This window comes from Gouania willdenowi, chromosome 14 (assembly GCF_900634775.1).
Source record: "Gouania willdenowi chromosome 14, fGouWil2.1, whole genome shotgun sequence".
In the NCBI taxonomy this organism is placed as follows: Eukaryota; Metazoa; Chordata; class Actinopteri; order Blenniiformes; family Gobiesocidae; genus Gouania; species Gouania willdenowi.
The window spans coordinates 18,062,115-18,076,745 of NC_041057.1; the positions used below are offsets into that span (position 1 = coordinate 18,062,115).

At 38.5% G+C, this 14,631-nt stretch overlaps 1 protein-coding gene across 1 annotated transcript in view; it reads right to left on the minus strand.

Annotated features, from left to right (window-relative positions):
• The window catches only part of myo1ca (myosin Ic, paralog a), a 14,989-nt gene extending 6,316 nt beyond the window's left edge, over positions 1–8,673 (minus strand). Inside the window, exons 1-18 of the mRNA XM_028465907.1 lie at positions 8,311–8,673; positions 5,535–5,693; positions 5,324–5,439; positions 4,100–4,298; positions 3,900–3,980; positions 3,222–3,401; positions 3,040–3,138; positions 2,815–2,928; positions 2,639–2,710; positions 2,432–2,551; positions 2,269–2,351; positions 2,099–2,204; positions 1,921–2,001; positions 1,748–1,839; positions 1,579–1,673; positions 1,428–1,474; positions 1,271–1,351; positions 194–299 (exon numbers count right to left, since the gene is read on the minus strand). Of these exons, the coding sequence (XP_028321708.1) occupies positions 194–299; positions 1,271–1,351; positions 1,428–1,474; positions 1,579–1,673; positions 1,748–1,839; positions 1,921–2,001; positions 2,099–2,204; positions 2,269–2,351; positions 2,432–2,551; positions 2,639–2,710; positions 2,815–2,928; positions 3,040–3,138; positions 3,222–3,401; positions 3,900–3,980; positions 4,100–4,298; positions 5,324–5,439; positions 5,535–5,693; positions 8,311–8,328 (1,849 nt within the window). The 5' untranslated portion in view covers positions 8,329–8,673. The remainder of the gene's footprint in view (positions 1–193; positions 300–1,270; positions 1,352–1,427; positions 1,475–1,578; positions 1,674–1,747; positions 1,840–1,920; positions 2,002–2,098; positions 2,205–2,268; positions 2,352–2,431; positions 2,552–2,638; positions 2,711–2,814; positions 2,929–3,039; positions 3,139–3,221; positions 3,402–3,899; positions 3,981–4,099; positions 4,299–5,323; positions 5,440–5,534; positions 5,694–8,310) is intronic.
• Between the last annotated feature and the right edge of the window lie 5,958 nt (positions 8,674–14,631).

Here is a 14,631-nt window from a genome sequence, read left to right on the forward strand (position 1 = left end):
GCTGCAGTAATATGCTTTTAACAGTGCATGTTATATCACTGTAATGTTACTGTCTGGCTAACGTTAGCTTGTTAGCTCCGCTGAGGGAGGGACTTTGGAAAGTTTGGAGGCAAGGCAAGAGAGCAGCAGGGAGGAAGGGGGAGAGAGGGATCTGAAAGTCGCGGACTGCACCTTTAAGTCACTGAAGGTTTACCTGGCTGCTTGGAGTCATTGGGTTTGATGCAGCGCACATATGACGGCTCCTTCGACATGAGGATCTCCATCAGTTTCATCAGACTGTTTTTAAACTGGGTGGAAGCCTGGATGACAAATACATGATCATGAGACCTTTTCGGGCTCAATGATTTACCATTTGAATGGTTTAAACCAATGTTTCTCAAATGAGGGTACGTGTACCCCTAGGGGTATGCGATGGCACTACAGGGGGTGCTTGAGGGAGAGGGAGAGTGCAAAATTAACAAATAAAGCATCAGTCCGGGTGTGAGATGACTATAAATGATAATAGCTATAGACATAAATCTTTTCAGGAGCCACTAAATCAGTGTTTTTCAACCTTGGGGTCGGGACCCCATATGGAGACGCCTGGAGTTTAAATGGGATTGCCTGAAATTTATGAAAAATGTAAATAGATGCTTGAATGATTTTTGATTATTATTCACTTTTTAAAACTAAAACAACACACGATTCTGAACAACTGTATTTACTCTGTGAAAAATCTAGTGAAACTAAAATGCAATAATAAATAAATAAATATCTAAGCTCAAACATGATCAAAAAGTCTTTGGAAAATGGGGTCACAATTAAAAAAAGTTAGCAACCACTGCACAAAATATTGTTTCATTCCATTTATTTACAAAATGAGGTTCTTTAAAATGTGTTTCATCACTCGTTCACACCATCATTATGCTCTATAGTTGGTTTTAAATAGTTTTGGTTGCAGACAAAGGGGGTAATTGGATTCAGAAATAAGAAAAATGGGGTACTTGGGCCAAAAAAAGTTTGTAAACCACTGGTTTAAAACCACATATTACTATAAAGCCAAACATTCTTGACAGAATAAAGAGGTAACAGTCATTGAAAACTAAGTCTGTATTTAAGTAAAAACAATCCTTGGCTGAGCAACTTCACTTATAAAATTATTGGAACTTGCATTTTTCTATTTTTGCAAAAGAAAATAAATCAATAAAAAAAGCAAACATATAACTACATGTAGACATGTATGCAATGCAACTGTATGTGAAAACTAGGGAAGGAAAAGTGATATTCTCACCGTCTCTGAACGTTTCTGGTCATTCACTTCCTTTCTGCGGAAGCAGTGACTCAGAATCTGGTTGTCTGACTGGCACATGACCTAAACAGACAAAAACACAGCTGCATGTCAACAGCAGCAAAAGCCACGACAAGTCTGCTTCAGAGCTCATTCTCACCTCTTTGAGGCTCCTGCTGAGCAAATCATTGTTCTTGTCGAGAAAACCTAAAAAGAGAAGGTATTGGGTGAATTTGTGAGTAATGCGCTGCAGTTATATTATATGCCAAATTTATGCCAAAGTCCTTCATTTTGTTTTAATATCGTCTCACCGTTCACATTGTAGCTGACCTCTCCAGCATAATGCAACAACCTGAACTCCTCCCTACTCATGACTCGACGAGTTTTTCCATTTGCCAACTTGTGTCTGAGAGCCACACAAACACAGATGTGACAAACCGTCAAATAGAAACATTAGCTTTCAAACAAGAGGATACTCACGTGACAAAGTGCGGATGACCACCAATGCTGTCCTCCATTTTCTCAAGAAAGGAGGCATCACATGTCTCCCCAGGTCGCAGACACTCCTCATTCTAAGGCAAAGTCATCAAGTTAAAGAAGAAAAAGCAGAATATTGAAGGTCAAGCATAGAGGGCTGCATGTATTACACACACCATAATGGAGATGATGCCTTTGTGCTTCTCCTCAATGAGTTCACAGATGATCTTGTTGTCAAAGTATTGCACTGTCTCCCACTACGTTCAAAATTCGAAAATGTGGTTTTAATAAAGTGAACATAATCACCAAAATATATATTAGCTTTCACAATAGTAATAATAAAAAAGGACGCACTGCAATCCCCTCTGTCTCATACTCTTCCTGCTCATATTGAAGGGTGAGCTCAATGAACAGCTGCTGGAGCTTCTCGTTGCAGTAGTTGATGCAAAACTGCTCAAAACTGAAGATATATTCACATAAAATGCATTATATAGTCACAACTGGAAGGTTATCGGCTGTCCTACCTGTTGTGCTGCAAAACCTCAAAGCCATAAATATCCAGAACCCCAATGACAGAGAAATCTTTTCTGCTGTGATGGATTTCATCCTGCATGACATAAAGAACATTATTCAGATCCCCAAAGGCGTGGGCCAATCACAGCTGCTGTCTTTGAATTTTTGCATCACCTTCTGAGCCAGAGACTGGTTGATCTTCTCCACCAACCAGTTAAAGGTGCGACGATAAACGGACTTAGCGAGCGCGTCGCGGGCAGACAAAGTTTGCTCGAAATTTAGCGGGCTGATCATCTATCGTGCACAAAAAAATAATAATGATACAATAGCTATTGAACGCAATACACCCACCAGCTGCAGAGACAGGGACAACATCTTCACCTCCTCTCCTTTGGCTGTGAGCTTCTTGTGAGTGACGGCCTCAGTGAGAGCTGAACTATTAACACCAAACAGCTGCAAAACAAAACGTCCTTTCAGAGAGATGCAGTTTTCTTTCTTCTTTTTTTTTGGGTTGTGGTTTTTTTCATGCTATTAATTCAGGGAACTGCTCTGCTGACCTTTTCGAGAGTTAATATTTGGTCCTCATTGGTGACATATGTTTCTCCTTCCTCTCCTTCACCAAACTGAGTGTTTCCAAGATGGAGAATCCCACCAATGATGTTCATCAAATTCTGAAATCAAACACCAGGACCAAACTTTTAGATACAAGTCATTAGAAAATGTTCTTTGTACACTTACACCTGTTCAGAACGGCATAAACCCATCGACAGTATGTCACTGACCTGCACTTCTTCTTCGACAAAGCCAATCACAAGCAGAGCATTCATCACTGTTTTCCAACTATTCTTGTCATTAATGGAGCTGATTCTGGGGCAGTTTCCCTAAAACAGACAATAAAAAAAATACAATGAACTGATCTCTATTTCAAATTAAATAACCAATATAAAATTTTTGAAATGCACACCTTGACCAGATAGTTGTAATTCTGTGGATTTCTCTCCAGCTCCAGTGATTTGAGCAGATCATCGTCCCCGCCCTCCAGGAGCTGATAGAAGATGTGAAAGTTCCTCTCGCCATGGTTCTGGTGGACGACGCGGGATTTCTCCAGTAAATAGTTCAAAATGTGACCACCCACTGGTACACCCTTCAAAAAAAAACATTAGAAAGAGATGGATGAAGGAGATAATATCCATCATGGGTATATGTCAATATCACATTCAATTTATAATATTGCTATTAAAATAATATATCACACTAACACTCCTCAAATAAGAAGAAATTGTGGCTACATCCAAAACTGCAAAAAAACAGCAACCAAAAAACTGTTTAAACTAATTTGCTTAGGGCCGGAACTTCGGGGAATCTGATTGGATAACTAGCTCGGGTGCCACCCCAGGTGATTGACAGGTTTACTGCTTGTTAGGTTCAAGGATGAGGGAGACAATATTACAGAGCAAACATCTTCAGAGAAAAGGTGTTTTGTGTGTCTTGAGAGGATGTAAATACTGTCACCAAATTGACTAAATACTTCACCAAAGTGACTCAGCAGAAAATAACTAATATTTGACTGCATATGTTTGAAAAGGACACTTTTTTTTTCTGATGAACACATATAACGAATCTATAACAGCTATCAATTTACCTTAAAATCAAACTGGACATCCATGTATTTTCCGAAGCGGCTGGAGTTGTCATTCCTCAGCGTTTTAGCATTGCCGAATGCCTGCGAAAGAAAATGACATACTGTATAAAGGAAAACATTTAATAAATGTTTGTGAAAGAGCAATACTTTCATTACTTTTACTCAGCGACTGCCCAGTAGGAAAAGTCATTAATAAATACCTCCAGGACAGGGTTTGACTGAAGCAGGCGTTCCCCCAGGGCAGCCATATGATCCCCCGTGGGGCAGGTGACAGTGTAGTAGAGCAGGATCTTCTTGGAGGCCTCCGTTTTACCTGCTCCACTCTCTCCGGAAATGAGGATACACTGGTCCTTCCTCTCAGTGCGCATGGCCCGGTATGTGTTATCTGACAAAGCATAGCTGAGAGGAACACAAAAACTGCTTCAACTACAGTCCAACAAACATGTCAAACGTGGTGGATGCTTGATATGATGAAAATTATATTTTGAAGAGTAGAATTGGTAATGTTGATTGTATGTTATTGTACTGTATCTAAAATCACTGATATAAATTCTCCGATAAAATGTTCTGCTCCAACACTTCCATCCATAGGTGACTGTGGTTCACAATCCAACAATGTAACCTACTGTTGCTGACTATTGATCTCTGTTTGAGTGACATCACTTGATCAAGCCTTTTCTAACATTCCACACTACAAAATAAGTGACAAAAGTTTGTATGATTCACGCTGATATTGTATCTGCTCAATATCTGTATCGGCAGATATGCAAGGCTGCAATATCGGTATCATATCGGAAGTGAAAAAGTTGTATCAGGACATCCCTAGTAGTGAGTGTTTCTCTGTCTAATGTGTTGCTGTAGACAGACAGCTTGTGATCAGAGTAGCCTACTTTGCAAACACGATCCGAGTAAGCATTTATAGATCATCAATGGATCAATATCTTTCTTTAACAATAGTTAATGTTTTACTTTTTAAGCTTTTTGTGCATTCAGTCAATGGAAATAAATACACTTTATAGTGGTGTCTCACAATATCAAAAGTCTTTTCTAAACAATAATGGCCTCGTTAAATGATATCACTTTGGAAAAGACAATAAATACATTTACACAATCACACTTTGTGTATGGTCATTTTTCACCTTGAGAAATGTCCTGTTTTTTTTAATTTTCTTTAAGAGAAATAAGAATAATAGAGTTTACAGGCAACATTATGTTGCTTGTAAAGGGATAAGGGACACAGAGAGACACAGATTGTATTTAATGTATACTTTCCTTTCCTCCCTGACTTATCTGCCTGTTTGGCCCGCTCACTAAGCTGATCTGTGAGTTGCGTAACATTTAAAAAAAAAAAAAAAAAAAAATTCAACTCAGTGCTATGTTTTTGCACATTAGAAACATGATAAAGAAGAAATCTGTTGACTTACATGTGAGGGGATATTTCATAAAAGCTGACCCCTCTGTAACGCTCCATCTGAGCCTTGGAGTAAATCTCGAGGTCTTTGTAAGGGTTCACTGACACCAACACTGAACCAATGTATGTCTGAGTCAAGAGATCAAGAGATGAATAAACAAGAAGTTCACCATAATGGCTGAAGTGTTAAAGTTTGGTGAAAAAAGGTAAAAAATCAAATTTACATAGATGAGGTTTTCCCTGAAGCGTCTCCGCAGGTTGTCGATGAAGGCTACCTCACTGTTGTAGTTTTCCAGCAGGACAAAGTCCTGCACTCCGACCCTGTCTCGAGCTGTGAGAGCGCTCTCCATCACCAGCCGCACTCTGCCATCCACGTTCATCTCCTACGAAGAAGAAAAGAGAAAAAAGAAACCTCGCTGACCTTCCCTGAAGTGTTCACTGCATAAAAGATTCAGATTGAAGGAACGGGGACTTTTTTGGGAACTGAGTCGATATTTTCTCCAAAACACAAACTCCACTCATCCATTTTCCCGCTTCCTTTCTTTCTTCTGGGTCAAGGGGCAAAAAACAATCCTATTTCTAAAATTCACATTGTGTCATTTTCTGAACCTTAGAATATTTTGACTGTTTAGGTTTCAGCCACAGGTTGTTGTGCCAGATTTACAGAGATCATCATATGTTTCTGACCCAATAATCAGGGGGCTCCCAATATATAATGTATTCAAAGGACAAAGGAAGGGAGGCGAAAAAGTATTTCCAGACATTCCAACTATGGAACCTCAGAAAATAAAACACTGCATCCATGTGGATAAAGGTCAACACATGGAGGAAGTATGCGTTTATAAAATCTTTCACATAGAGAAGAGCTAAGTCATTTTTAAAAGAGGCACACATCTGCCCATCAGTGAAGGTGATCCACTTGTAAAAATCCAGAAACCAATTTGTTGACAAGCAGTAAAGACAAAAATCTTCCCCCACTGGCGTGCTCGTCTAGTTTTGTATGCAATAACCATCTGGTGCTCAAAATAACAACATTTAATGATTTGCAGCATAAGACTTGTTTATGGATAGTGATGGTATGCATTCAAAGACTGCTTTAAAAACAATATGAGAAAGTCATGCATCAAATGTCAAATTTAATGGAGCCACATCATCTAAACAGTCTGCAGTAAACCCACGAAGTAAAAACAGCTACACAAAGCTGTGCCAGGATTAACCAATGACGTCATGTTAGGAATTCAAAGGATAAACACACCAGACAAGGCACAGTTATCGAAATAAGATCTATTTACAGTACACACTCTTTTTTTTTATCACCAGACAAGATTTTCCTACTGTGATGTACACAGGTCAAAAAGACAGTAAGGTCATGCAGCATAGGATAGGGCAAACATAAAACACGCCCTGAGGAGACTTTACAGGCACAGCCACTTGTACAGACGCGTAGAAAGAGATAAACGTGTCAGCAGGCCTTACTTACTGATGATAGATATCCAGGCATCCTAAACAAGCACACAGTCCCCAAGCTTCAGTGTGAAATGCCCATCATCGTAACAAGGCGTTGGGTCGAACATTCATAAAAACATGCAGAAAATGGAACAAAGGGGAAAGACTTCCTCCCAAGGGTCTCATTTGGCTGCTTAACACAGCTCAAAGGTCATTATCTCCAAAGGCATGATGCAGGAAAATCCTTGGAAAAAACACAAGGACAACAGTGGAAGACGGCCAAGAGTTGAGAGCAAAGGAAAGTCACCGGGCACTCCCTCTACTCTGCTTCACCTTATGGTGTTGTTTCCCAACTGAAAGGGTGTCCCAGCAATTACAGTCAAAGTCAGACTTTCCAAAGGATACGTGAGAGGAAGGCCAGGGTCAGACCCAGGCCAGTCAATACATCTAGTTGGTTTGTCAGCATCAATGCTAAAGTAAGAGGAATTACTTTATTTTTGCTTTTTCAATACGTATGTCTTTATTCAGACTGTGTATGCGTGTGTTTCACATCAGAGATCTTCATCAATGTAACATCCACAACAGCAGCTACCCACCCATCCACTATTAATACCAAACCTATACCAGATGTGCTGAAGCATCTGCATTTCTTACCGACTCCACTATTAATGTGCCATAAAGATCATAATGTGTCCTGTGATTCTGTTCAATGAAAACAACAAAACACTCCTTTGTTTCACAGCAAGTACCATTTTTTTTTTTTGGGAATGAATCCCTCATTAGTCACAAGTCTTGCATTTGCTCATTTACCAACTTGTGGAACAAAATTCATCTAGTTTTGGAAACACAAACATTGCTCCTGCTGTGACTGGTACGTTAAAGAACTGAAAAAAAATCCTTTCCATGGTGAAGTTGATGCTTACAAACTGTACTTAGTGAGCATTGGTTCCATGTAATTCCTCCAGCTTCGTCTTCAAAGAACCAACCTGAGGCCCAGTTTTCTACAGCCTACAGCTTCTGTTCTGCCCGTGCTTTAGAGCTCAGTGTTTTGCGTGGTGGAGATTTAGTCAAAGCTGCTGTGGGTTTGTAGGTTTGTAGGTGCTGCTGCAGCGAGAGCCAGTGAGAGATTAAACGCTGTGAATTTGGCTCAAGGCCTCAGACTAAGCTTGGCTGGGCTCAGCACATTGGATTGTCTTCCTTATAAGGCTTGGCCCACCGCTTTAGTTTAAAGCAGAGCCACTCTGGCACCACAGCTGCTTCACTAAAAATCATCGGGAAAAGTGGAAGTGAGCTCGAATAACTCTTTGGACAATCTGAGATCAAAAGATATGCACTGAGTCATCAGCACGGTCTCAGTCTCAGTGACTCATTGTTCTGCTTTGTATTTTCACCCTGGCCGTCTCCATGGATGCTAAAGGGAATTTCCAGTAACTTTTAAAAAATTGTTTAAAGAAGACAAAATGGTATAGATTCCTCTATAAGCAGGTTAAGTCAAACCTGTGAGATAGGCAGAAACAAAGAGAAGGAAGAGCATCACATCATGGACCTCCTTACCCTGCCCTGGTACCTCATCCTGTCCTGTTGTCGTTCCTCTGGTGCTTTCCTTCAGGCTGTTTTCTCCTCCAACAACAAGCCCACGTCTCAGCTGTAGACCTTCATCCACCTTTGCTCATGGGCAAACCAATCAGACAACCTATCTTTTTCCTTCCCTGCCACTTTCTTCCAGCTTTGCACTCCTCTTCTCTTCTCTCTCCGCCTTGCTTATATCCGTCGAGGACAAACACTAATGACTCCCACTCTTTATATACTTTCAATTCATCTCAGCCATGACAGCTCAGAGTACGACCGCCTCTCCATGAGCCCCTCTCGCTCCCTCTGAACTACACTGCATAAAACAAGGGCAGGAACTCCACTCACACGTCACACTGAAAGATTAAAAAAAAAAAAAAAGCAGAGGGAAAGTATGTTGGGTAATGAAAAAAAGAGCTACAGGCGCAGGGAGCAGACAGAGCTTGGAAAAACGACTAAGGGTCCCCATAATGCAAGCGTGTAATCACTGTGCTGCTATAAAAGTGTAGTATTTTATATAAATAAGCAGAGATCACATGACTGGGTCCCAGTGCATTCTTTCTGCCTTCGCTTCCCTCTCTCTTCAGTTCGTTCCCTCCCTTTTCTTCCACAAGCTGAGACAGATACACATGGGATGTGAGTTATGGAGTTATGAAGGCGTTTTTCCTGCAACGACAGACAAATCAGCTAATTCCACCCTGCAGATATACATCAGGCTTAATATTTCCTAAGGTTCAGTCAGTAAATCAGATGCCGGAAAAATCTTGCCAGAAGAAGTATGAAACATTAAAATACATGTTATTATAGCAGTGCGTTTTCTGCATGTGTGATCAGTTTTGCCACATTGCTGTGTTTCAGCCCAGTCTCTATGGGAGAGGTCCGTTAAGGTCACATCACCTCTGTGAGAACAACACCCTCTCTGGTTTCCCTGCACACCCCCACCCTCTCCTCTTTTACCCAGCCTCCCTCCACGCCCTATACTCTCTCTCTCTCCCTCTCACTCTCTCTCTATCTCTCTCGCCCCTGCCAGGATCATCAAAGATGTTGCCCTGAGGAATCTGAATAATGCTACACAGATGGAGAAATACTTTTTTTTTTTATATATCCTAGCACTGTCTTCAAAGTGCTTGTAATGAAAAGATAAACACATGAGCAGCTCCCTCTCCATTACTATTTTACTGGACATGCCCCATGGATACAGACAAGAATTGTGACTTGAATTATAATTTTTTTTATAAATCTCTGTCTAAGTATGAGTAGCTTTGTGATACAAATAACATTGTTTTATATCAGTGAATTTTTGTGAAGTAAATTCTCTTTCTGTTGAGAACGTTGCACAACAAAACGATTATAGCAACACATGTTGAATGAACTTCCTTATTATGGCAGAGTTGGTATAAAATCGACACGAATGAGTTGTAAGTAGGGGTGGGAACCTCTGGGTACCTCATGATACGATACGCGATACAAAGCTCATGATAACGATTATCTCACAATATGACGATACTGCGATTATCGATTAAAAAAAAGATTAAGTGAAAAAATACAATTTTTATTTTTATCTCTGAATGACAATACATTGAAAAAGTGTCCTATGAACAGTGACACTATTTTAGTGCAACATTACTGTAAATAAGTGTCAATGAAAAAGTATCTAAAATTGTGCTGTCTGTAAATAAAAAAATAGGGTCTTTCTTACCAGTGACACCATTATAGTGCAATATTCCAGTAAACAATATATTGGTTCCTTCAACAAACAGTGACACAATTTCTGTGAAGACGTACCTGCACATTTTAGTGAAAAAGCAGAAAAGGTTTTGAAAAACAGGAAAAAAAATCGATACTTAGCACGAGCATATCGATAATTGATGGTGCGGAAAAAAATATATATCGTGATATATCGCCGTATCGAGATATCATCACACTCCTAGTTGTAAGGGTAAGTAAGTAAGGAGTAAGTAAGAGTGGAGATGAGCTACTTCTGTCCTTTGCTGGAAGGGAAACATTCACACAAGGTCTTCCTCCTTTTCCATTTTTATTAATCTTTCTTTTAAATATTTTTTCATATATTTAAAAAAAAAAATGGACATTCAAAAATCTTGAAATTGCTACAGAACTATCTAACTAACTTTGTATTACATAGAGAGCAGAGATGGGCTTCTATCAGATCTCATCGTCTGTTCCGAGGGCCACATTATCAACATTCAACAGTGGTCGACTAGCGCCTTGCGTGGCAGCTCTGTCCCATAGGTGTGTGAATGTGAGTGTGAATGAGCTCATATGTAACGTGCTTTGGGACTACTTCAGTGTAGGAATAAAGCGCTATATAAATCAAGTCCATTTACCATTTACAATTCATGTGAGCATTTAGATTAAACAGTCTGAGCTTTAACACAGGAAAGAACAAAGGGTTTTGTCTTTGTAGTCCCTTTGTGTGGGTTTTCTTTGTGTTTTTTTTTTCTATTTTGAACTCATTTTGTCAATTTTCTTGTCAATACGGCGATTGTTTGTTGTCGTTTTGTGTGTTTTTGTTGACATTTGGTGCATTTTGCTGTGGTTTTTTTGTGTGTCTGTAGTTTTGTGTGATATGTTGGACTTCATATAACAATTCCGACGACATGAATTACAGTTTTGTTTTGGCCAGTTGCCTATGTCTGACACAGAGCTTTCTGCTGAAAAATTTAAAAAAACTCAACATCTGGTTAGCACACTGGCATTAAAGGAAGAAGGCCCGATGTTAAACAGGAATGCTTCTGTGTACAGTTTGCATGTTCTCCTAAACCAAACCTTTGTTTCGTCTGTGCTAGCACTATAGAGTGACATCCTATAAGGTGTGCAGCTTTTGTACCATCAGGAATTGGCTTATTCACACTTTATTCACGCATTTATTTAATAACGCTTAATTTGATGGGGTTTTTTAGGTCTAAATTTGAAGAAAAGCCTACTTACCCCTTTGGTGTGCCTTCATGTTTCTTAGCCAGACTGCTCAGGCATGCTGCTGGCAGCTTTTTCATTAACACCAGGACACAGAATGTACAACCACATGGATATGGGAAACAGGAGGGTGCACTTCTATCACTTATTTCCATTACACAAGTAACAATCCTAAACATATTATTGCCAACAAGAACATATGGAAACAATGATCAGATTTGAACCACAGTGTCACCAAAGTCTCCATCCTCATCACCTGTTATTCCCAGCCAGCTTGTCCCCCGCCCCCGTCCCCCCATCCCTGTTCCTATCTTTGTTTGAAAGTTCCTGTAAGAAAGATTTCCTTCCTCACCATTTCCTGATGTTTGGCATCTTCCTTCAGTGGGTTTATGGCTGATTATTAAGCAAGCTAAACTGTTGTTGTCATGTGTCTTTTTGGTTTTTAGATAAACAGTCAATGAGAATAATAAATCCTTTCAAATGAAATGTTAACACTAAACCTAGCACTAGTTTTCTTCCTGTAACAACAAAATTATTCAGAAAAAAAGTGATTTATGAGGAAAGGTTGACAAAACCTGTATTATACACACATCTTTCACATATTAGCAGCACCACACTAACCACAAAGTGCTGCTAACTGTTTATTATCCTCTACACTAGTGTCCGGACTGGGATCCTTCACCAAGCATCTGTTGTTCCTTTCACCTCATTCTCACCCTTACCGCCACTCATCTCCTGGATCCTTATTACATCACAAGGGCTACTTTCTAAAATGAACAAGATGTGAATCTAAAACCTCAATCATTTGAAAAGATGTGGAAAAATGTAACTATGAAGTAAAACAAGAGTTTGCTTTGTCTTCCTCATATCAAATTAAACCAATTCTGGGTTAAGCTTGAAAACTTTTCCTTGCCTGATCACTGAGACAAGCATGTGTTTATGAAAAAGTTCCAGTTACACACGATTGAAAAGTCTGAGGGCTCAGCCTAGTGGTTGGAGCATCAAATGCAATGAAATGGGAATCAGCCTCAGGAACTGACAGAAAAATGTCAAAAATGACAAAAATGGGTTTTTTTGTCTATTAATGTGAAACCCAATGCAACAGATGGGTGTTACACCCTTTGTCTATTGTCAGGCATCTTGATTCAATTTCCCCTTTGCAACCTCTCATTAGTGTCCCTGTTCTGATATCAGCATTTATCACTTGTATTTATTACTACCACTGTGAACAGCCAAAGAAATGACTGAATATTGTACATGAGGTATAGAATGAACACTATCTTATCCAAAATGCAAAGAAATCCAAATGAAGAGTGCATACAGAACATAACACACATGTACTGTACCTCAGAGTTGGGGTCCAACGCCATGCTGCAAAAGTGGTTGTGGTCCTTGATCATTCATTTTGCAGACCTTCCATCTTCCATCTGATTAGAATACAGGCTGTAGATATATTCTAAACATACACATCCATGAAATCCAAACAGGCAGAGTGAAGAATGACTGAGAATATGCCTGAAAAGCAAAGTAAAGTGCACAGGCATCAGAGAATACGAGGTTGTCTCCTCTACTGGCCATAAATCCACCAGGAGGCAGCTGTGCAGTAGGGAACAGTCTGCCAAAAGTAATCAGATATGATGCTGGTGATTGATGCCAGCTTTTGTCAAGGCTGGAGGAGATGTTGTGTACCACACTGTGGACTTTTACAGGCCAGGTTATAAAATAAAGTGTTTTCCTCTGTGGGTAAAAAAAAAAAAAAAAACTCTCATCGATTACAAATGATGTTTTTGGTCAAAATAACTAATTCATCTTTGGGTGTCAAATTGTGAAATATTGAATCAAATAAAGACCTTTATTTATTTATTAATGGTCCTATTTTACAGAGCACAGAACAGCACCTTTGTTGTGTTGATACTATGCTCAGTGTCTTGTCATCCTGTTTATAACAACTTTATTATGGCAATGTAAGTTATTGCAAATACTTTGTGGGTTAACATTAAAATTTCCCTTATATAAATTAGATTTTTCAAAGAGCATAAAAGCTAGAATACCAATGTGCATGCAATGGTAATAGCATGAAATGTTAAAAGTCAATCAAACTAATCACCCCCTACTGTCACAGCGACCTCATGTGGAGTTAGTGGGTATCAACACTGGTGGGTGGGATATACCCTGTATGGATAAGAATACTCCTACTACAACTACTGCAAATAATAATAATAATAATAATAATAATAATAATAATAATAATAATAATAATAATAATAATATAATATACTGGTGCATGGTATATAAAAAAACAACATGTTAATGTTTGACCAGTGCACCAGAGAATGTGTCTCTGTCTGCAGCTACAAATAAATAAATTATAATTTATTCTCAAACTTTTTCCCGTTCTGCCCCCTTTAAAGAATTAATGATTTTCACGATTCCATCATCCCAAAAAGATGTACCCTTTATTGAAAAAGCTCAAAAGAAAAAAAAAAGAGGATTATTCTGCTTTAAACCTCATAAAAAAATAACAAAATACACAGTCACATATTTTTCAACCGTACCGATATAGTAATAATAATAAATTATGAAGACAACATTTGATTTGATTTTTCGTAGAGGGCGGCGCCCCACAGTTTGAGAACCACTGCTGTAGCCTATAACCTAGTAGCACAAAAAGCAAAAAAGGTGCAGGGTTATGGGGTAGATCTATGTCTTTATCATTCAATACATTTTTGATTGAAGCAACTTTTTTCTTTGATTGAATAATAAAGACACAAATGTCCATCCATACAGTATCCCCTTAGCCAACAACAAATCTGCACGTCATCAAATCAGAGTTTTAAACTTGACCTGAATGGCAATGTTTGTACCGTATATACAGTATGATTGTCATAGATGTTTTTTTTTTTGTTTTTTTATATAGAATTGATCATTTCTAAGCCAAGGCCATATTCCATCATCTCAACATCTATAGCCTTGATAGAAGTTTTGGAAGAATATATATATATATATATATATATATATATATATATATATATATATATATTATATATAATACTATAATATATAGATTGCACTTCATGTCGTGTTGACCTTCGACAACATGTGCAGACAAAGTAAAAAAAAAACAAAGTAATTAATTAGGTATTTATTCATTTATGCATTTATTATTGCAATAATTTATTCTTATTTATGTTTGCATTTATTTATCTATTTATTTGTAATTATGCCATTTTTTTTGTCCCCCATAGAAAACAGAACACTAGTACAGAAATGAATAATGAAATGAAATGAGAAAATGGAGCGGAGAATAATGTATGTTAAAAGTGTGATGTGCAGAAATGTTTGAATGTCTTAAAATGTATAAAATGTGAGTAA